Genomic DNA, 25,293 nt, shown 5'->3' on the forward strand with positions numbered 1-25,293 from the left:
ATGATCTTTATTCACTTTTTTTTCACTTTTTTTTGCAATGTTGACCTATAACACTGCACACACTGATCTTTTACATTGATCACTGGTTTCTCATAGGAAACCAGTGATCGATGATTCTGCCGCTTGACTGCTCATGCCTGGATCTCAGGCACTGAGCAGTCATTCGGCAATCGGACAGCGAGGAGGCAGGTAGGGATCCTCCAGCTGTCCTATAAGCTGTTCGGGATGCCGCGATTTCGCCGCGGCTATCCCAAACAGCTCCCTGAGCTAACCGGCATGCTTTCACTTTCACTTTAGATGCGGCGTTCAACTTTGAACGCCGCGTCTAAAGGGTTAATAGCGCGCGGTACCGTGATCAATGCCGCGCACTATTAGCACCGTGTCCCGGCCATTGTTAGAGGCCGGGCCTAACCCGCTATGAAGCGGGGCCACGCCGTGGCCCCACATTATAGATCGGGAGCAGACTCATGACGTAACGTTACGTCATTGGTCCTTAACAGGTTAAAGGGGTATTCCAGGAAAAAACTTTTTTTTATAGATCAACTGGCTCCAGAAAGTTAAACAGATTTGTAAATTACTTCTATCAAAAAATCTTAATCCTTTCAGTACTTATGAGCTTCTGAAGTTAAGGTTGTTCTTTTCTGTCTAAGTGCTCTCTGATGACACGTGTCTCGGGAAACGCCCAGTTTAGAAGAGGTTTGCTATGGGGATATGCTTCTAAACTGGGCGTTTCCCGAGACACATGTCATCAGAGAGCACTTAGACAGAAAAGAACAACCTTAACTTCAGAAGCTCATAAGTACTGAAAGGATTAAGATTTTTTTAATAGAAGTAATTTACAAATCTGTTTAACTTTCTAGAGCCAGTTGATATATAAAAAAAAAGTTTTTCTCCTGGATAACCCCTTTAGTGCAAATCTATGGGAGGGGGCATGATGGCTGTCCCACGGACATCAAGGTGTAGAGTGCTCTAGAGTCTTGAAACTGTGCATAAACCTTCTATTCGGCCACCACTAGCCAATGTTCACAAGCAGAAATGGCTGCATTGGGCCGAAAAATACATAAATACTAATTTTCAAACAGTCCTGTTCACTGATGAGTGCCGGGCAACCCTGGATGGTCCAGATGGATGGAGTAGTGGATGGTTAATGGATGCCACGTCAGCAAGGCGGAGGTGGAATCATGGGAAGAGAGCTGGTCGGCCCCTTTATGGTCCCCGAAGATGTAAAGATGACCTCTGCAAAGTATGTGGAGTTTCTGACTGACCACTTTCTTCCCTGATACAGAAGGAAGAACTATGCTTTCCGTAATAAAATCATCTTCATGCATGACAATGCACCATCTCATGCTGCAAAGAATACCTCTGCATCAATGGCTGCTATGGGATTAAAAGGAGAGAAAGTCATGGTGTAGCCTCCATCCTCCCCGGACTTTAATCCTATTGAGAACCTTTGGAGCATCCTCAAGCAAAAAAGCTATGAGGGTGGGAGGCAGTTTACATCCAAACAGCAGCTCTGGGTGGCTATTCTGGCATCTTGCTTCACAAAAGACTTGTGAAGCTGCCATCATATAAGGGGTCCTATGTTAAAATGTAACATGACCTGTTAAAATGTTTAAAAAGTTAAAATGTTGTTAAAAGTTTGATTGAAATAGCTTTTGATTTCAGTAAATATGCTGCAAACACAACAAATGACAATTTTCAGTTCTTTACAACCTATAAAGTGTTTTCAAACTTACTGTGCATTATAATGTTTAAAAAAATCCTGTTATCATTAGGAGGTTTGTTCAATAAAATTTGAATTGTACTCTGAATAGTTGATAACATGAGAATTATGCTGACTGTTATTTGCATCAATTATTTAGGTAAATGAGAAAAATATAATTTGCATAATAATTTGGAACAGGGTGAAGTATACATGCGGGAAATGTACCAAACGTAGTCACTAGACTATGTTTGGGCCATTAAAGTGAATAGGGCCAGTGCCTGTACACAGCAGTATATGTTGGCATCCTTTGTTGACAGAATGTCAATGTATAACCTGAGCGTAAGGTTAAATCATAATGTCATTGTAAATAGCTGGCTAGATTGTTGGCCAAACCCATCTATTTTGGCAGGACTGGCCAACGATTTAATGTGTTGGGGCCTTTTATCTCTCCTCCAATAGCAGTTGACAGGGAAGAGAAGGATCGGATATGTTGGATGTCAACATGCTCAATCCTGGCAGTGGAACAGGAGAGATAATGGTCAGTAGAAAGCTCATTCAGCAAAAGCTACTCCTTCTAAATGTTAACATCATATTATGCAAAAATAAAATCGAATACAAAAAGCCATCAACAGAATACAAAAAAACACAGATTAAACCAACACAAAGTGTCTTTATGGCCACCCCATGTTTTTTTTTTTTTGTTTGTGTTTAGTTGTTTCTTTTTGTTTTAAAAAAAAAAAAACAACTGCCAGAAATTTACTTATCTTAGGTTTACATTTTACAGACTCAGAGGGAAAGCTTTTGACCTAACAGCCGATTGCTACCACATGTTGCAACAGCTGCATGCAGGCAAAACCATTCCGACATGCATTGTTCAATGGCCACACAATTTTGACAAAGTAATTTATTTTCCACCGTAGTAATTTGACTGTAATTAGTAAAAATACAGCCAGCGGAAAATCCACCCTGAAAAATAAATTACATCGCCAAGTTTTCCGACGTGTGAACATACTCTAAGGAAGCTTTCACACATGACTGAAATGCTATAAAATTTCCACAGTGCATATCCCATAGCATTTCTCTTGCTAATTATGAATGAGGAAACCCGAACCCAATCATGCATATTTTAGTGTAGATTTGTGAAACTGCTGCTCTAGATTTGCAGGGGAATATATCTATATTTTGATATATCCAATGGTTGGAAGTTGAGCCATGCATGGACCTGTTTTTTAATCCCGCTCCTGCTGGATTTCTTATTATTCCTGCCCACTCCAGCAAGGTGTTTATTCCAATCTTGCCCGCTCCCTCAAAAAAGTTTTTCACAGCTTTTAGAAATAATACGCACTGTGCCATTTCATTTCCTCCTTGTGCCATTTTATCACCACCTTGTGCCATTTCATCAGTCCCTTGTGCCATTTCAGTGGTTTGCGGGATCGTACAGGATTTTGAAGGACCCACTTTATGTTCTGTGATTACCCATACCTGCCCACAACAACCTGATTATCGTCTGCAAGTTTTTTTTATTATTGGAACCCACATAATCCAGATGCAGTGCTCTAGTTGGATGTCTTGAGTGAGTTCCCACATTTTTTTCCCAGGACTTGACACCTAAAGACATTAATGTGTACAATATGACATGTAATTACGTTCTGCACAAAAACTTATAGCTTCGTTACATCAGACGAGCTTGTGGGGAGACATCAACAGATGCACCAGGCATGCAGAGGAAATAGCCATTTTTTAAGCTCATCTGATGTAACAAAGACACTGAAGATGCCAGGAGTGGTGAGTGCTGATATTTATTTATCTACTACTGATCTGTCTCACAATACTTATTTACTAGAACTGAGCACCTCCGGACTGGCTATTTTGTGGAACACCCGGCTGCTGACCCTAACCCACTTACGTTTGGACTAATCTACTTACTGGATGCTCTGTACTAGCGGTGCCATCCTCTTAATTCTTCCCTTTGGTCATATTATACTAAAACGTATATCTATGACACTTTTAAGACAGATATCTCAATTTGGAAGATCCCTCCTAGAGTGATACTTGAGCAGCAGGTAACCTCAAAAATATAGGTGTCCTTCTAAAAGGACATGGCTACTAGTACTTCAGGATACAGTAGTAGTATTATAACTGTTATTACAAGACAGGAGACTCACATTATGCTTAAATATTTCCTTTACTAGTTCAGCAGCAAACAAAGAGTTAAATATAGTTACTAAGAAAAATATGCTAATTAAGTTTGGCCAGTAGCCAATCACTGAAGAGTCCAGTAGTATAATGTCCCAACTGAATACAACCACTTCTGGAAGACACCCATTGTCCCCTCCTCGTCAGAATTAATTACCATACTACAACTTTCCTACCGTTCTGAGTCGGCAATGGCCTATAATATGGATAACAACACACGAATCCTCACCAACTGGGCGCCTTGTGTTAATTCCCCCTATCTTGTCCAGTGAACACTCTTATGTACTCTTACATGCAGATGCCTTCCCTCAACCTCCCCCTTTCCCCAGTTACAATCTCTCCCCCTTTTTGTTTTGTTATATTGGTTTATCTTAACCACAGGGAAGCTGTCATTAATGAACGATGTGGCGTGCTCTCTAGAATGAATCTTGCTGGATTGTCATATTACCTACTGTATAATTTTGTAAGCTTGTTGTAGGGCACTCATGCTACATGTACTATATTCTATTATTACGGATGACATGTAATCCACTTATGCCTTATGCTTCCTCTCATTAGTTGTATTTTCTATTCTACCCTGTATTATACTCATACTGTTGTTGTACATTTACAAAAAATGTTCTTTTAATAAAAAGATTGAAAGATTTCTTTGCTGCTTCAGTGAAGATAAGTACTATTTCATTAGCTCTTGCACTTATACATACTTATTTACAATTATTTACATTTATTTGCAATTTATGGTATTTGTTTAATATTCAGTCTGATATTCCTTATTTTACATGATTTTTAATATATTTATGGTCATTCATTTATTATATTTTATTTTTCATGATCATGATTACCGTATATACTCGAGTATAAACCGACCCGAATATAAGCCGAGGCCCCTAATTTCACCCCAAAATCCCAGGAATAGTTATTGACTCGACTATAAGCCTAGGGTGGGAAATACATCATCCCCCCTGTCATCATCCAGACCCCCATCATTAACACCCTCATCATCATCACCCTGTCATCATCCCCCTTCATCATCACCGCCTGTTATCATGCCCCCTTCATCATCACCGCCTGTCATCATCCCCTTGTCATCATCCCACACCCCCCCTTCATCATCCCCTTGTCATCATCCCACTCCCCCCCTTCATCATCCCCTTGTCATCATCCCACACCCCCCTTCATCATCCCCTTATCATCATCCCACACCCCCCTTCATCATCCCCTTGTCATCATCCCACACCCCCCCTTCATCATCCCCTTGTCATCATCCCACACCCCCCCTTCATCATCCCCTTGTCATCATCCCACACCCCCTCTTCATCATCCCCTTGTCATCATCCCACACCCCCCTTCATCATCCCCCTGTCATCATCCCACCCCCCTTCATCATCCCCTTGTCATAATCCCACCCCCCCTTCATCATCCCCTTGTCATAATCCCACAGCCCCCCCCCCCCCTTCATCATCACCGCTTGTCAATGTCTGATACAGTGGTCTTCAACCTGCGGACCTCCAGAGGTTTCAAAACTACAACTCCCAGCAAGCCCGGGCAGCCATCGGCTGTCCGGGCTTGCTGGGAGTTGTTGTTTTGAAACCTCTGGAGGTCCGCAGGTTGAAGACCACTGCGGCCTTCGACATCATCCAGCCCCCCCCCCTCACCCCCTTTAGTTTTGTACTCACCTCCGCTCGGCGGGACGTTAGGGTGCGCTGGTCCGGTGCTGCAGGACTGTCCAGTGGGGAGGTCGTCCGGTGGGATAGTGGTTCTGGGCTGCCATCTTCACCGGGGGGCCTCTTCTCCGCACTTTGGGCCCGGAATAGAGGCGTTGCCTTGACGACGACGCAGAGGGACGTTGGTAATGAACGCCCCTCTGCGTCGTCGTCAAGGCAACGTGACTATTCCAGGGTCGGGCCCGAAGCGCGGAGAAGAGGCCCCCCGAAGAAGATGGCAGCCCGGAACCACTATCCCACCGGACGACCTCCCCACCAGACAGTCCTGCAGCACCGGACCAGCGCACCCTAACGTCCTGCCGAGCGGAGGTGAGTACAAAACTAAAGGGGGTGAGAGGGGGGCTGGATGATGTTGAAGGCCGCAGTGGTCTTCAACCTGCGGACCTCCAGAGGTTTCAAAACTACAACTCCCAGCAAGCCCGGACAGCCGATGGCTGCCCGGGCTTGCTGGGAGTTGTAGTTTTGAAACCTCTGGAGGTCCGCAGGTTGAAGACCACTGAGGGCGGAGAGTTCACTCGAGTATAAGCCGAGGGGGGTGTTTTCAGCACGAAAGATCGTGCTGAAAAACTCGGCTTATACTCGAGTATATACGGTACTCCTTTATTTCATTCTCCCATCTAATTCCTCATTTAATATTATAAATATCATTATCAATTCATTATTTTTTCATTTTTCTTGGCTTATTCATATTCCCCTCATGACTATATCCCCTTAGCGTTGTATCGTACCTCAGCCACGGCTCCAGCTGCGTCACTGAGGTCATTTGACATCTGGTTATTAGCTGTTTTCCCGTGCTACATTCAATCTCCTCAAACGCGGCAGCTCTCTGTCTCCGGCACTCCATCCTCTCACAGCTTCAACGAGCGCTTGCAGTGATATCCTTTCAGCCGGCTCTGCTCTCTCTCAGACTGTCACAGACCTCGCCTATACCCGATACAGTGTATTTCATATACTCCAGCACCATCTCATGTTAGAAACCCTTATTACCTAACATAATATCCTTTACAGTCATTGTATACAGTGGGGATCAAAAGTTTGGGCACCCCAGGTAAAAATTTGTATTAATGTGCATAAAGAAGCCAAGGAAAGATGGAAAAATCTCCAAAAGGCATCAAATTACAGATTAGACATTCTTATAATAGGTCAACAAAAAGATTTTACTTCTATCATTTACACTTTCAAAATAACAGAAAACAAAAAAATGGCATCTGCAAAAGTTTGGGCACCCTGCAGAATTTATAGCATGCACTGCTCCCTTTGCAAAGCTGAGACCTGGTGATGTAAATCCCAAAGATTTTAAATGCCCAGACTCATCTGACCTTGCCCCAACAATCAGCACCATGGGTTCTTCTAAGCAGTTGTCTAGAAATCTGAAACTGAAAATAGTTGACGCTCACAAAGCTGCAGAACGCTATAAGAAGATAGCAAAATGTTTTCAGATGTCAATATCCTCTGTTCGGAATGTAATTAAGAAATGACAGTCATCAGGAACAGTGGAAGTTAAAGCAAGATCTGGAAGACCAAGACAAATATCAGAACAGCTCGCAGGATTGTGAGAGTGGTACACCATTCCACTATAAAGAGATACTTGTACAAATATGGTCTTCATGGAAGAGTCATCAGAAGAAAACATCTTCTACGTCCTCACCACAAAAAATCAGCGTTTGAACTTTGCAACTGAACATATAGACAAGCCTGATGCATTTTGGAAACAAGTTCTGTGGTCAGATGAGGTTAAAATTGAACTTTTTGGCTGGAATGAGCAAAGGTACGTTTGGAGAAGAAGGGGAACATCATTTAATGAAAAGAACCTCTGTCCAACTGTTAAGCATGGGGTGGATCAATCATGCTTTGGGGTTGTATTGAAGCCAGTGGCACAGGGAACATCTCACGAGTAGAAGGAAAAATTGATTCAATAAAATTTCCGCTAACTTGATGCCATCTGTGAAAAAGCTGAAGTTAAAGAGAGGATGGCTTCTACAAATGGATAATGATCCTAAACGCACCTCGAAATCCACAGGGGATTAGATCAAGAGGCATAAACTGAAGGTTTTGCCATGGCCTTCACAATCTCCTGACCTCAATATAATTGAAAATCTATGGATAGACTTTAAAAGAGCAGTGCATGACAGACAGCCAAGAAATCTCAAAGAACTGGAAGACTTTTGTTAGGAAGAATGGGCAAAGATACCTCAAACAAGAATTGAAAGACTTGGCTGGCTACAAAAAGCGTTTACAAGCTGTGATACTTGCCAAAGGGGGCAGTACAAGATATTAACTCTGCAGGGTGCCCAAACGTTTGCAGACGCAATTTTTTTGTTTTCTGTTATTTTGAAAGTGTAAATGATGGAAATAAAATCTAACTTTTGTTGACATATTATAAGAATGTCTATCTAATCTGTAATTTGATGCCTTTTGGAGATTTTTCCATCTTTCCTTGGCTTCTTTATGCACATTAATACAAATTTTAACCTGGGGTGCACAAACTTTTGATCCCCACTGTATCAATTACTCAGTGCCCCTTTATAGTATAATTTTCTTGCATGATTTATTAGTTAATTAATAAATTTAATATATCATTATTTATTACTTTTTTTTTTAAATATCAGTGAAGGTGTTCAGATATTGAAAGCAGAATTTCGATGGTGGTGGAAGATGAAGTGAACACAGTTAAAACATAAGAGAAAAAAATATTATATGAAAATAAAATGTTATGCCAAAAAGTTACGTATTTGGAAGACAGGTCACGGAGGTGCAATTTGAGGATAGTTGGTCTGCCAGAGGGGGTGGAGGGGAAGGACCCAGTAACATTTTTGCAGAATTGGATATTGTCCGTCTGTGGGGAAAATAATCTTTTAGCATTTTTCTGCATTGAAAGAGCACAAAGAATACCAGCCTATCCCCCACCCCCTGGGTGAGATTATTTGTTTGTTTGTTTTCTTCTTCTCCTGTGTGTACAGTTATTAGTTTGGAATATGAGGGGATCAAGAGATAGATGTAAGCGTATTGCAATAATGGAATTGATTAAAAATAATGTACCAGGGGTTGTAGGGTTATTGGAAACTCAATTAATTGAGGAAACACATGTTAAATAGGAAGTGGTGGTCACATTATTACCACTAGTTCCATATATCATACTCTAGAGGGGTTCAAATAGAGAGAACAAGAGAAAACAGATACTCTAGAGGGGTATCAGTGTTAATACAAAAAAAGGTTAAATGGGGTTTATATAGTAAATTTATAGATAAAGAAGGTAGATTTGTAGTTTTGCATGGAAAATTAGATGGGTTGATATGTATATTGGCATTTGTATACATTCCACAAATTCCAATTGTGTAATGGAAGAAAACTGTGATAGATTTAGGGTAAATGGTAGGGAGGTAAGGAATTGTAGGACACCCCTTGCAAAAATATGTGAGGAGATATGTTTACATGATGTATGGAGACTAAATAAAAAATATTTTCCTGTTGGAATAAATCATGCCAGACAATGTCCCACATTGATTTATGTTTAGGTAATAAGGTAGGTATGAATAAAATAACCAAGGTAAGATATTTAACACGGTGTATATCAGACCACTCGCCACTAAAAATACAAATTAATACAGGAATTGAAGGTAGTGACGTGTTTAAAAAAAAACATTGGTTAGAGTTTATAAAAACAGATGAGATTGAAGGGCACATAGAAGAATTTTTCCGATTAAACTGGGATTCTTCATCGGATCAAACAGTTTGGGAAGCTGCTAAGGCCTTCCTGAGAGGAGAGTTGCTTTGGGCAATCTAAAAAAAGGAAGTAATTTAGAAAAGAGAGAAATAACTAGTGACAGCGGTAAAAAAATAATCAGAGCAGGAATATACAGAGGACCCTGAAGATAATCAGAAAGAAAACATTTGGAGGGAAGATCAGGAGAGATTAAATTAATATATAAAAGAAAAAAGTAAAAATAAAGTAAAGTTTCAGGACAACAGCGTTATTTTGATACAGGTAGACCAAATAGACGATTAATGAACATAATCCAAAGTCAAAGGGTAAAAAAATCATATAACTGTCGTAAAGGGTAGAAATGGAGAAATATGCAAAGACCCTAAGGAAATTATCTCTGAATTTGCAGCTTATTTTGAATCATTATATACAGCAAAAGGAACGCGAACACGGGAAGAGGTGGAAAAGTATTTAGAGAACATAGAACAAAGTCCCTGAGGAATACAAAAGTGTGATTAACTCTCCTATTACATTAACTAAATTAAATTCTCCTTGAGCAAGTCTAATTTGGACTCTACCGCAGATGGAAATGGATACTGCTGATTCCAGTGAGAACACGGTCGGTGCGGAGAAAGCAGACCCGGGGGGGGGGGGGGGGGACGGGCTCTCTGGTTCTCTACATGTGAGCAACGGTTATTAGCCTCAAAAGCCTGGAGTTTAACATTATCTCTTTGGCTAAAAAGGAGATATGGTGCTTTTTGGACAGTTAACTCATTAAAAGCATATGTTGGGCAAAACTGCACACCTCGTGGCCTTCGAGTTTGTAAAGCTCCCTTACAGTTTACTGACGATTTGACATTCATCAAGTAATGGGATGAGTTGCATGTCATGAATTTATTTAACTTACAGAACCTTAAGTGGTTAATGAATTCAGTGAAGTGGAAAATGCTTGCCTCCTAGATCTAGTGGCCCTGGCAGACATAGATGGAGGTTGACAAGACTCAGAATACATATTTTTCACAAGGTAATCCCTCCAAGTTTATTCCTCCCGTCTTGCCTGGCAGTGCCATTGATCTATTCTGGAACAAAGTACACAAGGAGGTGAAATCCTTATTATATCCAGAGTCTTAGCTGAACATTAGTGAGGATGAAGTGAAAGCATTGAATTGGTTAGCAGAAAAGAAAGATATATTGATAACCAAGGCAGACAAAGGTGGGGTGGTGGTGGTATGGAATAAGCTTGACCACAATCAGGAAGTGGGTAATCAACTTGGGAATGTGAAGGTGTATGAAAAACTTAAAAAAAATGCTACCTCCAGAATTATAGAGAAGCTTAGATTGCTACTTAGAAGGTTCACAGAGAACAATCTACTTAGTACCAAAACAGCTGAAAAATTATTCCTCCTAAAGCCACGCACCCCTGAATGGTATATTTTACCTAAAATTAATTTAAAAAAACAAACCCCTCCCCCAGGTCGCCCCATAGTAGCAGGGATTCAATCCCCTACTGAATATCTTTCAAGCTATATTGAATGGTTAATTTCACCCCTCCTAAAAGTAATACCCACATACCTACGTGACACGGGATTTGATCACTGCCCTTGAGGATTTCATTTGGCGTCCGGAGTCTAAGTTAGCATCCATTTATGTTGAGAGCCTGCACACCCGCATCCCTCATGATTCGGGTGTATAGGCAGTTGGTGAATTTTTAAGCTGCACCAATAAGTCACCAGATTTAGTAAATTTTGTTACAGAGTCAATTTCTTTCATTCTTTCAAATAATTGCTTTAAACATGAGGACAAATGGTAAAGGCAAATTGAGGTTACCGCGATGGGTACCCGAATTTCTTGCTCTTATGCAAACATATTTCTTGCTATTTTCAAAAGAAATTATATTTTCACATCCATGAATCCCTTTGTCTGGCACATAAAGCTACTATTACGATTCTTGGACGATGTCTTTGTGGTGTTGGACGGTTCAAAAGAAGCGTTCAGTGAATTTGTCTCATACCTAAATGACATCAATAATGTAAATATGAGATTCACTGCTGAATTTGGGGACAAAACATTGGAATTCTTGGATGTGAAAGTAGAAGTAGACAGAGACAAATTGAGAACATCTAGTGATAGGAAACCTACCTCCAAAAATTTGTTATTGCATTTTCAGTCATCTCACCCCAAAACCATTAAGAACATTATACCATATAGCCTACTAATCCGAATTAAAAGCATTAACAATGATGCTGAACAATATAAGAAGCAAGCTGATGAAATAGAAAAAAGATTCCTTGAATGTGGGTATCCAGCTGAAATAGTAAAAAAAAATGCCAGACAAAAAGTTGATACTATCCCCCGTAATTAATTGTTTAAAACTCATTCCAAAACTAAATCCAATAACAGAATAGTTTTTTCATTTAAAAATACAGCAATGAATATTACCATTAAAAGTACCATAATGAAGAATTGGTTTATGTTGCAAGCACACCAAGATTTACAAGAAGTTACTAGTAATCCCCCGGTAATCACATACAGTATAAAAGGAACCACACAATTGAAGACTAAATCAAGAAACGCAGGTCTCTGGGCTTAAAACCTTGTTCACAATGGCTTTCGGATACAAGGCCATTAGGGAACTTTGAGTGCGGTATGTGCTCATTTTTCAAATATAATTCCAAAGCTAAGTTTATCAAATTAGGGAGCTGCACTTTAGATATTAAACAATATATAACGTGTAGATCAGATTTTATTGAGTATAGTTTAGTTTGTAGCCGCGGCCTATATTAAAATGCTCGCTCTTCCATTGAGTCAGGGAGCACCTTTGCTCACTCAGGACACGAACTGGGGCTACACGGTTCATATCGCACATGATTAATATGCATAACGGTAGCCCGGACTCATTCCCATCCACTGCCCTGGAAAGAGTTGAATGTGCATTAGACGGGCAAGACGGACAACAAATCCTCATCAAAAAGGAAGCCCGATGGATATTGCGATTGGATGCAACAAGCCCTCTAGATTTAAATGACAAGGAAGAATTTCACAGCTCTATTATGATAAGCCTGATCTTTGCCTGCTCCTGTTGTTGCTCAATATGAAGACTGTGTTGTTTTTAGTCCACATATCTATATTTCACCACTAAAGGTGTTAATGTAAAGTTTGTGTAGTGTTACCTAGGTAACACAGGTGCCAGGACTACAAACTTAGCTGTCTGACGTCACCACGTTTGAGGGCCTGATGATACGAACCAACCGTCGCCTGTGTTTGTGAGAAACCCCCCTCTCCATCTGTCTTGCCTCTTCCGATGCATGTGAAACTCTGTGTTCTAATAAAGCATACCGTTTGCCAGTAAATCAGAGGTGAGTGCTCCTTCTCTAAGTTTTCTTATGAGATTGCTGAATTAAATTTAGCATTGGACTCGATTAGTGGGAATACATATCCTGGTGGAGATGGATTCCCATTTGAAATATATAGAAAATTTAGAGGGGTATTACTGCCAGCGTTATTGAGAGTTATAAATAATTCACTGAACGAAGGGGATTTGCCTAAATCAATGAGGGAAGCTGATATAATAAAATATAATATTACTGTTAAAAGATACTAAGGATAAAACTATAATGGAGTCGTATAGACCTATATCACTCCTCAATACTGATACAAAAATTATTGCCAAGGCCTTCGCAATAAGGTTACAAAAAGCTGTGGCTCAATTAACCTCTTCAGGACGTGGGGCGTATGCATACGCCCTGCATCCCGAGTCCTTAAGGACGTAGGGTGTATTCATATGCCCATGGGAATTCCAGTCCCCGTCGCTAGCCGGTTGGATGATTCCAGCAGGCATCCCGGCACATCGCTGAGGGGGGTCCTGAGACCCCCCCCCCCCCCATGTCGGCAATCGCAGAAAATCACATGTCAATTCAGACATGCAATTTTCTGCTATTTCGGGCTGATCGGGTCTCTGGTGACCCGATCACCTGGAAAATAGGGATGATTGGAGCTGTCAGTGACAGCCCCTATCATCCTGAGGGAGAGGAGCGAGGTTGCAGTGCTGCGATCTCCTCCTATCCCCTGCCATTAGTCAGAAATGAATTCTGACCAATGGCAGCGCAGGACAGTGGGTTGCCCTGGAAACCCCCCGTTCTGCCCACCCCTGGATGTCAGGCAGAACGGGAGGAGAAGATGGAGGCCGGGTACCTGCAAAGAAGATGGTGTGGGGACCGGAGACATCAGCGGGGATCACGGCGCAGGTAGGGAAGCGACGGTAGGGGGGAAGGAAAGTTGCAGTAAAGCGATCTTTACTGTGGCAACCACTAGGAAGGCCGAACTGCAACTCCCAGCATGGCCAGACAGCCAAAGGCTGTCTGGGCATGCTGGGAGTTGTAGTTTTGCAACATCTGGAGGGTCACAGTTTGGAGACCACTGTTACAGTGGTGCCCAAATGGTAGCCCTCCAGATGTTGCCAAACTACAACTCTCAGCATGCCTAGACTGCCCAGGCATGCTGGGAGTTGTAGTTCTGTAACATCTGTCCATTTGAAGCCCTCTAATTTTTTCAAAAAGTAAAAATATGTCCACTTTATGATGCTAACATAAAGTGGACATATTGGGCCTCATTTACTAAGATTGTCGGATTTTTACTACTGGGAAAAGTTGTTTCAGACTTGCAGGATTCCTCTCTATTTACTATTGGGAAAAGTCGGGAACATTTTCTGACCAGCTTTTTCTAGGTCGATTTTTCCAGCCATTTACCCACAGGATTTTCTGTGAATTCCATAGTAAATCGGTCTGGTTGTGAAACCACGCCCCTTTTAGTCGGCCATGCCCCCTTTTGCGACAGACCACACCCCATTTTTGGGTTTGTCGGGTTTTTCAGGCGCAGACTGTCGCACACTGGCGCAGACATGTCTAAGACATGTCTCAGGCAAAATAACCAGACAAAAACTGGTCGGTTTCAGCTTAGTAAATGAGGCCCATTGTATTTGTGAATAAAAATAACATTTATTTGGAATACCCATTTTCCTTATAAGCAGAGAGCTTCAAAGTTAGAAAATTGAAATGAAATTTTGGTATTTTTCATCAAAAAAGGATGCAAGTAACGACGAAAATTTACCACCAAAATAAAGTAGAATATGTCACGAAAAAACAATCTCAGAATCAAAATATTCGGTAAAAGCGTTTTAGAGTTATTAATGCGTAAAGTGATCGTGGTCAGAATTGTGAAAAAGGGCTCCGTCCTTAACCCCTTAAGGACACATGACGTACTGGAACGTCATGTGTCCGCTCCCGATCTATAACGCGGGGCCACGGCTAATAGCGCGGCATTGATCGCGGTGCCGCGCGCTATTAACCCTTTAGACGCGACGTTCAAAGTTGAACGCCGCGTCTGAAGTGAAAGTTTACCTACCTGCCTCCTCGCTGTCCGATCGCCGAATGACTGCTCAGTGCCTGAGATCCAGGTATGAGCAGTCAAGCGGCAGAATCATCGATCACTGGTTTTCTATGAGAAACCAGTGATCAATGTAATAGATCAGTGTGTGCAGTGTTATAGGTCCCTATGGGAGCTATAACACTGCAAAAAAAAAGTGAATAAAGATCATTTAACCCCTTCCCTATTAAAAGTTTGAATCACCCCCCTTTTCCCATAAACAAAAAACACAGTGTAAATAAAAATAAAAATAAACATATATGGTATCGCCGCGTGCGGAAATGTCCGAATGATAAAAATATATCATTAATTAAACCGCACGGTCAATGGCGTACGCGCAAAAAAATTCAATAAGTCCTATCAATGCAAAAATTGTACCGCTAAAAACTTCAGATCACGGCGCAAAAAAATGAGCCCTCATACCGCCCCATACACGGAAAAATAAAAAAGTTAAAGGGGTCAGAAGATGACAATTTTAAACGTATTAATTTTCCTGCATGTAGTTATGATTTTTTTCCAGAAGTCCGACAAAATCAAACCTATATAAGTAGGGGATCATTTTAATCGTATGGACCTACAGAATAAAGATAAGGTGTCATTGTTACCGAAAAATGTACTACGTAGAAACGGAAGCCCCCAAAATTTACAAAACAGTGGGTTTTTTTAAAATTTGGTCTCACAATGATTTTTTTTTCCATTTCGCCGTAGATTTTTGGGCAAAATGACTGACGTCATTACAAAGTAGAATTGGTGGCACAAAAAATAAGCCTTGTTTCCATAAGACTTGTTTCCATGATGAGAGTAGTAGTAGTCCCACAACACTGTAGGAGTCTGCTGATGTCACCTCTTCTGAGCATGCTCAGATGTAATTACGGATATTTTAAACCCGGGTGCAAATGGATGACATTAAAGGTTCATCCGTTTGCCATAGACTTCAATATTAAAATGTCCATGTTTTCTTCCGTTTTTTTCACGGAAGAAAAAATACTGCATGTGCCTTTTTTTCTTCCATGAAAAAAAACGGAAATGGGTGCACACGGATGTAAACGGATTGTAAAAAAAATCCCATTGACATGAATGGGATTTTTTTAAATCCGTTTACAATCTGCAAAAACGGAACTGAAACAGGGATAAAAAAAACGGGGGTAAACGGCCGTGTGAACGCACTCTAAGAGTGGAAGGGGTTCTAGACCTGGCACCCATCTTATATAACGTAAATTTAAAGGGGACAGGTTAATCTGATGAAATGAATAGGTTATATAAGTCTGAATGTAAACTGATAAGTGACATATGGAAAAAAGGGAAATTTTAAGAGTGGAACAAAAAAAAAAGATCATATCTATCAATTTTCCTATACAATATTCATATACTGTATATATATATATATATATATATATATATATATTTATTTATTTTTTGCTCTCATGGCGAATGAAGAGCCCACTAAAACCTCTGATACACAACATTTTTAATATGTGGACGGAAAAATATTACAGTCTATGGTAGACCAATCAGTCAGCAAATCAGTGCAAACCGCAGTCAGGTCTGCAATGTCATCCATGCAGGATGTCATATCCAAATCTGTTACTATGGCAATAAATCGCTCTAAAATTCATGAGTCTCCACAAAAAGATCAATTAACACCGTCAAATATGTTCTGGTCAGCAGAGGACTCCATGTCGCACATGGTGGGTGGATAAAAAGGAAAGGTCCTTCAAAAGAGCTGTCATATTATTCCCAATGCCTCTATTGGGATTACTGTCTAAACACTATGGGGATCAGGTTGATACTAAAACTTTATCAAAAAGCACAATTTTATAACAAGACAAAACGCTCCTATTATGCTTTTTAAACCTCTTTTACTTACTTAGCAGCAAAAGAAAAATACATATATAAGATGATATGTATGAGAAAAACTTTAAACGTAAGGTATAGCGTAGCCAAACATGCTACCTTTCACATTAACCAATAGTAACACAGGATACATAATAAAGGTGACAGTTTGTATAATATCTTCCTCTTCTTTTGCTGCTCAGCAGAGAGTATAGATGAGTGTCCATTATATATTGATTTAATTGATATATACTTAATTATTGTTTCTGTATTAATTTATACTGTATATTCATTCCCATAAATATTTATTGATCATATTCCTTGTTTAACACTGTTATTTAAATTTCTCTTTCCCCCCCTTTGGTTGTGTGTATATATCTGTATACCTATTAGGTGTATATTTATGTATATATATATTTAGCGATTCCCTCTATTATTATTATTTAATTTATTTAATTTAATATTATATACTGTATTGCCGCCATATCTTCTTATTTACAGTACATTATATCTTACACTCGTTTTCTCCCTATATTTTCACATAATTTCTTATTGTTTGCCCCTTACTTCATCTCCGATTCTACTTTGACTACTTACCTTGTCCTCCGATCCCCGCTTCTATCCATCGTTGGTTCCTAACCTCCACGGAACTCCGACATCTTCTATCTTCTTTTCTTGCTGCGTCACCGCCACCATCTTGTGCGCTGGATCTCGGCTCTCGCACGATCTCGGCAGAGTGGTCATCACCTGCCGTGGGCGGGAACCCGTCTCTCAGACGGTTCCTGTCAGCCAGTCAGTGAGCAGCCTCCCGTTCAGCCTCCTCCATTTAGTTACTAATAATACTATTAGTTGCTTTCCTTCAGTATTTTTAACTATTAATTCATTACCTTAGCCTCTGCTACCACCTTTGTGGCCAATTTTAGGTACTTTGGCAAAAAATTTTATTCAGATTTTCTCTTCATAGAAAATCTGTTTATTTTCTATCCCAAATTTCCTGTTTTCCCCTATTATTTTATCTACACTAATTTAATATGGAAATGTCAGATGAATCCAGGGCTATCCCAAGAGATACTCGCCCTCAACCTACGGTTACTGACAATTCCAACCTGGATAATATTCAGGCATTAGTGGATTCCTCAGTGGGACACTCTGTCCACTCAGCCTTGCAATCCGCTGTTACGGTATTGCAAGATAGTGTTTCTAGGTCAATTTCTATGGCTTTGGCTCATCCCACTACATCTAATCCTAAAACTCCCTCAGACCTATATTGGTCTCCTGAGACCTCTGTTTCTAAACTAGCTAAAGGATTTAATATCCATAAAAAAGCTAAAGCCAAGAGACATCATATCTCTGGTGACGGCATCCCTTCTAAAAAACATCTAAAAAAGGGTCGCCAGGAGGATGTCCTTATTGATGCTCCTACTACTAGCCACATGACCTGTGTCCCCGAGACACATATTGTACCCTCAGCCCGTGAGGAAGAACATAACTTAAGGGCTCAAAAATCCACGAAGCGGCAAAAAACGGACTCTTTCATTGAAATTGAGTCAGATGGTTCTTCTGATCCTCAGGATGATCTCTCTGAGGAAAGTGAATACCTCTCACAAGAGAGTGGAGAAATTATTGAAGACCCTGTCATACAGGAAGATTTTGCTCCATCCGAACAGGATGCAGCTTATTTTGATCCATCCCTGATCCGTCATCCCCGGTCAGGTGAATGGTTACCTAATTCACTAATAGCACAATTCATGACAGCCAGAATCAATAAAGCACTTGATAGGTCTACTAGAAATAAGATGAAAGCCGAATGCCCTCGCCCCACTCTTCCCCATTGTTCTTCTGTAACACCTGAAATTGACCCAATTCTAAACAAGTTTTTAATGAAAACGGGTAAAAACCCGAAAAAAGGAATTGACAGGAGTTTTAAATCCTGCCAAGACAAACTCCTTGATCTATTAGGCCCATTATCAAAAATTTTGGACTTAGTTGAGGAGTCTGCTTCTACTTCTAAGCCTATTAATATTGAAGTCCTCCGGGGCTGGGCTCAGCGAGCTGTATGTTTCCTTGGAAACGCTAATACGGCGCTGACTACAGAACGCAAAAGAGCGATTCTAATGAAGATTGACCCCCAACTTTCCAATTTAGCCTCTAATGAACCCTCTAATCCCACTGAAGGGATGTTATTTGGGGATGATTTCATTCAACAGATGGGGAAGTATGTTGGCATGTTCTCCTCAATTACCAAAGCTCAATCTTCCCTAAAAAAGGTATTCTCCAATAGAGTTTTTACCAGGGCCGGAAAAGGCAGGAGCCGATTTTCCGGCCGTTACATCCCGGCTAGACAGAGAGGCTCCTTCCAACAATACCAACCCCCCCCCAACCGTTCTACCCCACTCAACCCCCAAACCCCACTCCTTTTTTCCCCTATAGAGCCAGAACCTGGCACCCCAGAGGTCAACGTGGAATCCCAAGAGCAAGACCTTCTTCAGGTAAGTCTTCCATTTTCTTTCCACAACATTCCATTGGGCGGAAGGATCATGCATTTTTTGAACAATTGGAGTACGATTACATCAGACTCCTGGATCCTGAATACAGTTTCAGGCTTCCACATAGACTTTGTATCCCCTCCTATTCAATACAATCCACCTCATCCAATCCAATTTTCAAAATCAGATCAATTCCTGATAGATACAGAGGTAAAAGACCTTATTACGAAGGCAGCTATTATACCCATCCAACAAACTCATGTGAGTTTTCTCAGCAACCTATTTCTAGTAAGCAAAAAAGACGGAGGTCACAGACCTGTAATCAATTTACGACTACTCAACAATTTTGTTGTGTACAGACATTTCAAAATGGAAGGTATACACCTCCTAAGAGACCTATTACTAAAAAACGATTGGTTAATAAAAATCGATCTGAAGGATGCTTATCTGACTATCCCAATTCATCCTTCATCCCAACCATTTCTTCAATTTCCATGGAACAATCAGATATGGCAATTCACTTGCCTTCCATTCGGCCTATCTTCGGCCCCATGGTGCTTCACAAAACTTCTAAAACCGATTGTAGCACTTTTAAGAAGTCGAGGGGTACGCCTCATCATTTACCGCGACGACATACTTCTCATGGCACAATCTCCATCCCTTCTTCTCACACACAGGGACTGGACTTTATCTCTCCTATCCAATTTGGGTTTTCTGATAAATTTCAAAAAATCTATATTAACTCTGTCCCAAGAATTGGAGTTTCTGGGTTTCTTAATAAACACTCAGTCAACTACTCTGAGTCTACCACCCAAGAAATTAAAAACTATTCGGAAAGAAATTCGCCAAATTCTCCAGAAAGATCTTATCTCTCTGAGATCCATTGCTCGAATAGTGGGTCTTCTATCAGCTTCGATTCAAGCTATCTTTCCAGCCCCTCTTCATTATCGAGCTCTTCAGCGATTGAAGATCCAGCATTTGAGGGATGGCCTGGGATACTCGGACGAGATTCGTTTATCGCAGGACGCCAAAGAAGAACTTCTTTGGTGGCTCTCCCATATCCAAACTTGGAATGGAAAAAACATTTTTCATCCGAACCCGGATATTATAATAGAATCGGACGCAAGTCTCTCAGGTTGGGGAGCTCGCTGCGGCTCCCTCTCTACTGGAGGGAAATGGTCTCCTTCCGAATCCCAGCTACACATCAACTGCTTAGAACTTTTAGCTGGGTCCTTCGCTCTAAAGAGTTTTGTCAAGAATTCATCTCACTGCTGTGTCTTACTTCGCATGGACAATATCTCCGCAGTCCAATATATAAATCATTTGGGCGGAACGAATTCCAAGTCCCTTGCCGATATTGCCAAAGATTTTTGGCATTTCTGTCTAGACAGGCATATCATTTTGAAAGCGGAATACCTTCCAGGAATTTCCAACTCCATAGCGGATTGGAACTCTCGCTTTCTCACGGATTTCAGCGACTGGAAACTTCATCTTTCCATATTCCGGACAATCGATCAATTATGGGGCCCCCTCCAATTAGACATGTTCGCTTCTCGACTGAATCGTCAAATTCCTCAATTTTTCAGTTGGAGACCAGACCCGGATGCTCTAGGGTCAGACGCATTCCTACAATTTTGGCCTCCAGAAACTCTCTATGCATTTCCTCCCTTCAACCTAATTCCAAGACTTCTTCTTCAAGTATCAATTCGGAAATCTACTATGGTCACAATTCTTCCCTGGTGGCCAACTCAGTCATGGTTCCCTCAACTTCTTCCACTATTAATAGATTACCCACGAATCCTTCCATCCCTTCCGGATCTACTGTTGGATCCTCTTGGCAACTCTCATCCTCTAATTCTCTCGGATCAATTAGTCCTAATTGCTTGTCTAATTTCAGGCAGTCCAGATCACTCTCACCATTTTCTCTCACAACTAGAGAACTCTTATCAGACGCTTGGGCTCTAGGCACCAAATCTGCTTACAGATCAGCCTGGAAAATTTGGCTTCATTGGTGCTCTCAATGGGACTTGGATCCCTTACAAACATCTATTTCCAACATCTTAAATTTCCTTTCCGCTTCCTTTGATTCCGGCAAAGCCTACAGGACCATAAATGTATATAGATCCACCATTTCTGCTAAACATTCTCTCATTGACTCTATCCCTGTTGGTAAACATCCTCTCGTTTGCAGACTGTTAAAGGGCATCCGTTTTCGTCGCCCTCCCTTACCAAGATATAACTCTACTTGGGACGTTAATCTTGTATTAAATCTTTTTACTTCTTGGGAAGACAATGATTTTCTCTCTCTTAAATTGCTTTCCTTTAAACTTACAGTTCTTTTGTGCATCATTTCTATCAAACGCATCTCTGATGTTAGAGCCCTTGATGTCTCTAGAAGACAATATTCTCCAGATGGGGTCATATTTACCGTTTATCGTCATACCAAAACCAACTTACAGTCGGTATTTTATCCGTTTTTTCCTCATCACCCTAAACTCTGTGTGGTTCGTTGTTTACGTTCTTATGAATCTAAGACTGAATCTTTACGTTCTGCCTATTCCTCTCAGTTACTTATATCCTATTGTAAACCTCACAATGCTGTTTCTTCCACCACCTTAGCTCGTTGGGTTAAACTTACCATGACCATGGCAGGTATTGACACTTCAACATTCACGGCCCATTCTACTAGAGGTGCATCTTCCACAAAAATGTTTCAATCAGGTGCTTCCCTCTCTGATATAATCAAAGCTGCCAATTGGTCTTCGGACTCTACATTCAAAACATTCTACTTTAGACCTGATTCTCACGTTTCTATGGTTTTATTGTAGATTTATACTTATGTCCTTAGATGTATATATTTATTACTCTAGCTTTAAACAAGCATAATAGGAGCGTTTTGTCTTGTTATAAAATTGAAGATTTTCCTATCCTTGGTGAAGGAAAATATAGATTTTATTAAAGACAAAACGCGAGTATTATCCCTCCCTTATATCCCATCCCTATAACATTTCTAATTTATTTCACAGCTGTCTAAGATGACATCTTTCCAGACGACACTTCTGTTATGGGATGAAGTTTCTCCAATGGGCATGGATTCCTTCTCAGAGACCTACGTTTCAAGAACTCATACTATGTCACTTACTAGTCCAGCCTAACAAGCTGCCCATGTTCAAGGATGTTCTTTCCAGGAAATCCCTGTTATGTTATCGGACTTGTTTTTTCCTTATCATACTTCTACTACCTTCGCAGAAAAAGAAGAGGAAGATATTATACAAACTGTCACCTTTATTATGTATCCTGTGTTACTATTGGTTAATGTGAAAGGTAGCATGTTTGGCTACGCTATACCTTACGTTTAAAGTTTTTCTCATACATATCATCTTATATATGTATTTTTCTTTTGCTGCTGAGTAAGTAAAAGAGGTTTAAAAAGCATAATACTCGCGTTTTGTCTTTAATAAAATCTATATTTTCCTTCACCAAGTATAGGAAAATCTTCAATTCTAGATGCATTTAATCTGGGCATCACAGCCCCTGAGGAAGCATATTGTTAGCGGGCATCCACAGCCTCTTCCAAAAAGAAGGCAATCTCTTATTTCTCCTCAGCAATCCTCTTCTGAGGATAATATTGATATTTCTGAATCTGACAGAGATTCTGAGTATGAGGACATCTCATGAGGATATTGATTTTGAAGAGGAAACTCCTTCTGAGCCTCTGTTGCTAGACAGCGTGGGGAACGCATATTTCGATCCCGGGCATATAAAACACCCACGATCGGGAGAATGAGTTCCTCATCCCAAAGTGGCTAAGTATGTCTGTTCCCAGGTGAAAAAAAAACCCTAGATAAAGCAGCTCATAGAAAACTCAAGTCAGAGTGTCCCAGACCTACCCTTCCCAACAAACTATCCAGCACCCCTGATTTGGACCTGACTTTGGTCCGATATCTGACCAAATCAGGAAAAAATCCAAAGAAGGTAGTGGACCATTCTTTTAGATTGGTTCAGGACAAGTTTCTGGATCTACTTGGTCCTTTGACCAAGATATTGGATCTTACAGAGGAAGCTTCCTCATCAAGGAATCCTATGGATCTCGAAATTCTACAAGATTGGGCTCAACGTGCCCTATATCTGTTCGGTAACGTCAATGTGGCACTATATATGGAGATAAAAAGATCTATCCTTTATGAAATTGGACCCTCATTTGGTTTATTTGGACAATTCAGAATCTGGTCCTTCATCTGATAATCACCTATTTGGAGACTCCTACATAAAGGAGATCAATAAGTATGTGGGCCTGTTTTCATCTTTGGACAAAGCCCAAACGTCCCTTAAGAAAGTATTTCAGGGGCATATTTGTGGAAGGGCTGGGAAACGACTGGACCGGTTTCCCAGCCGGCAACCCCAAGAAAGAATTCTCTACAGAGGCTCCCAACCTATCCATTCAGATGTCTTCTCTGTACCAGGTACATCATATCACACCATTCCTTTCTTCCCAACCAGAGGTCGCCCTTGGAGGGCTAGAGGCCAGAAAGGCTTCTCAAGATCAAGACCTGCTGCAGGTGAGTACACTTCTCCCACCTTCTTCTCACATACCCTTAGGGGGAAGAATAGCTAATTTTTTCGCCTGGTCCATGATTACATCAGATGCGTGGATTCTAAATTCATTTCTAGGTTATCAGATAGTTTATAACTCCACCTGTACAGACTCAGGAACCTCATCCAATTATTTTTTCCAACACAGACTGTGACCTTATTCAATTAGAAATCAAGGAACTATGTTCCAAAGGAGAACATTTTCAGGTTCCTGTATTCTTAGCAATTTCTGTATTCTTAGTATTTGTTCCAGGTTTTCTTAGCAACCTTTTTCTAGTGAAAAAGAAAGACGGTGGTCACAGGCCAGTCATAAATTTAAAAATATTGAACAACTGTGTTCTATACCATCATTTCAAAATGGAATGCATGCACCTCTTAAGAGATTTGTTATTACAAGACGATTGGCTGGTCAAGATGGTTCTCAAAAGATGCCTATCTCACGTGCCTATGCGCCCTTTTTCACATCCATACCACCAATTTTTATGTTCAAAAATGGCAATTTGCCCCATGATGCTTTACAAAACTGTTAAAACCAGTGATAGCTGTTCTGAGGGCGAAAGTAGTACGTTTAATCATCTATTTAAACGATGTTTTACTCATGGCCGAATCACTAATACAATTGCATGCTCAATGGGCTATATCCCTTTTATCAAATCTGTGTTTCATGATAAATTGTGATAAATTCATAATAGATTTTTTAGGTTTCCTCATGGTATTGTAGGTCTCTCTTCTTCCATTCAAGCGATTTTTCCTGCACCTCACCATTATTAAGCTCTTCAACGTCTTAAGGCTCAACACTTGAGAGGAGGGCTAGAATATTCAGACGAGATTGCTCTTAATCCAGAAACCAAGGAAGAACTCCTTTGGTAGCTCCGTCATATACAGTCTTGGAATGGGAAAGCTATAGTCAATCCCATTCCAGATTTGATTATATAATCAGATGCCAGCCGTCTAGGTTGGGGCTCTCGGTGCGGTTCCCTTTCCACAGGAGGGAAATGATCCGAACAGGCATCCATATTACATATAAATTGTCTAGAACTGTTAGCAGGTTTCTTTGCCCTCAAAAGTTTCACCAAGGATCAAACTCATTGTTGTATTCTTCTGCAGATGGACAATGTTTCTGCAGTACAATCTATCAATTGGTTAGGAGGCACCAGATCAAAAATGTTAACCAACATCGCAAAAGAATTTTTGCATTTTTGTCTGGACAGAGATATTATCTTGAAAGCAGAATATCTCCCGGGGGTATCGAACTCCATAGCGGATTGGAACTCTTGTTTTTTAACCGACAACAGTGATTGGAAACTAGATCCACTTATTTTCAATCAACTCAATTACATATGGGGTCCCATTCAATGAGATCTATTTGCATCCAGACTGAACCGCCAACTTCCTCATTTTTACAGTTGGCGTCTATATCCGGAATCACAGGGCACAGATGCAATACTTCAGATTTGGCCCCCAAAATTTCCACCATTTGCCCTGATACCGTGAACACTCCTCTTGACCAGAATCTAGAAATCCACTTTGATTTTGATAACTCCAATAAGGCCAACTTAGACATGGTTTCCTCAACTCTTGGGGATGTCCATAGGCTTCCCTCGCATTCTTCCGAATCATCACTCATTACTT

The 25,293-nt window shown here is 40.7% G+C and overlaps 1 protein-coding gene and 1 long non-coding RNA gene across 4 annotated transcripts in view; one reads left to right on the top strand and one right to left on the bottom strand.

Annotated features, from left to right (window-relative positions):
- The window catches only part of LOC130363707 (uncharacterized), a 55,195-nt gene extending 46,801 nt beyond the window's left edge, over window positions 1-8,394 (top strand). Inside the window, exon 5 of the long non-coding RNA XR_008891884.1 lies at window positions 8,235-8,394. This is a non-coding gene — a long non-coding RNA (uncharacterized LOC130363707). The remainder of the gene's footprint in view (window positions 1-8,234) is intronic.
- The window catches only part of LOC130363670 (17-beta-hydroxysteroid dehydrogenase 13-like), a 77,950-nt gene that overhangs the window by 25,840 nt on the left and 26,817 nt on the right, over window positions 1-25,293 (bottom strand). The window contains exon 1 of one of the 3 annotated variants that reach the window (XM_056568730.1): window positions 6,354-6,491. The exons of the other annotated variants lie outside the window; for them this stretch is intronic. Within the exon in view, the coding sequence (XP_056424705.1) occupies window positions 6,354-6,395 (42 nt within the window). The 5' untranslated portion in view covers window positions 6,396-6,491. Of the gene's footprint in view, window positions 1-6,353; window positions 6,492-25,293 lie in introns of those variants that run through there. 3 annotated transcript variants of the gene reach the window in all.

Source organism: Hyla sarda, chromosome 1, assembly GCF_029499605.1.
Source record: "Hyla sarda isolate aHylSar1 chromosome 1, aHylSar1.hap1, whole genome shotgun sequence".
NCBI classification, from domain to species: Eukaryota; Metazoa; Chordata; class Amphibia; order Anura; family Hylidae; genus Hyla; species Hyla sarda.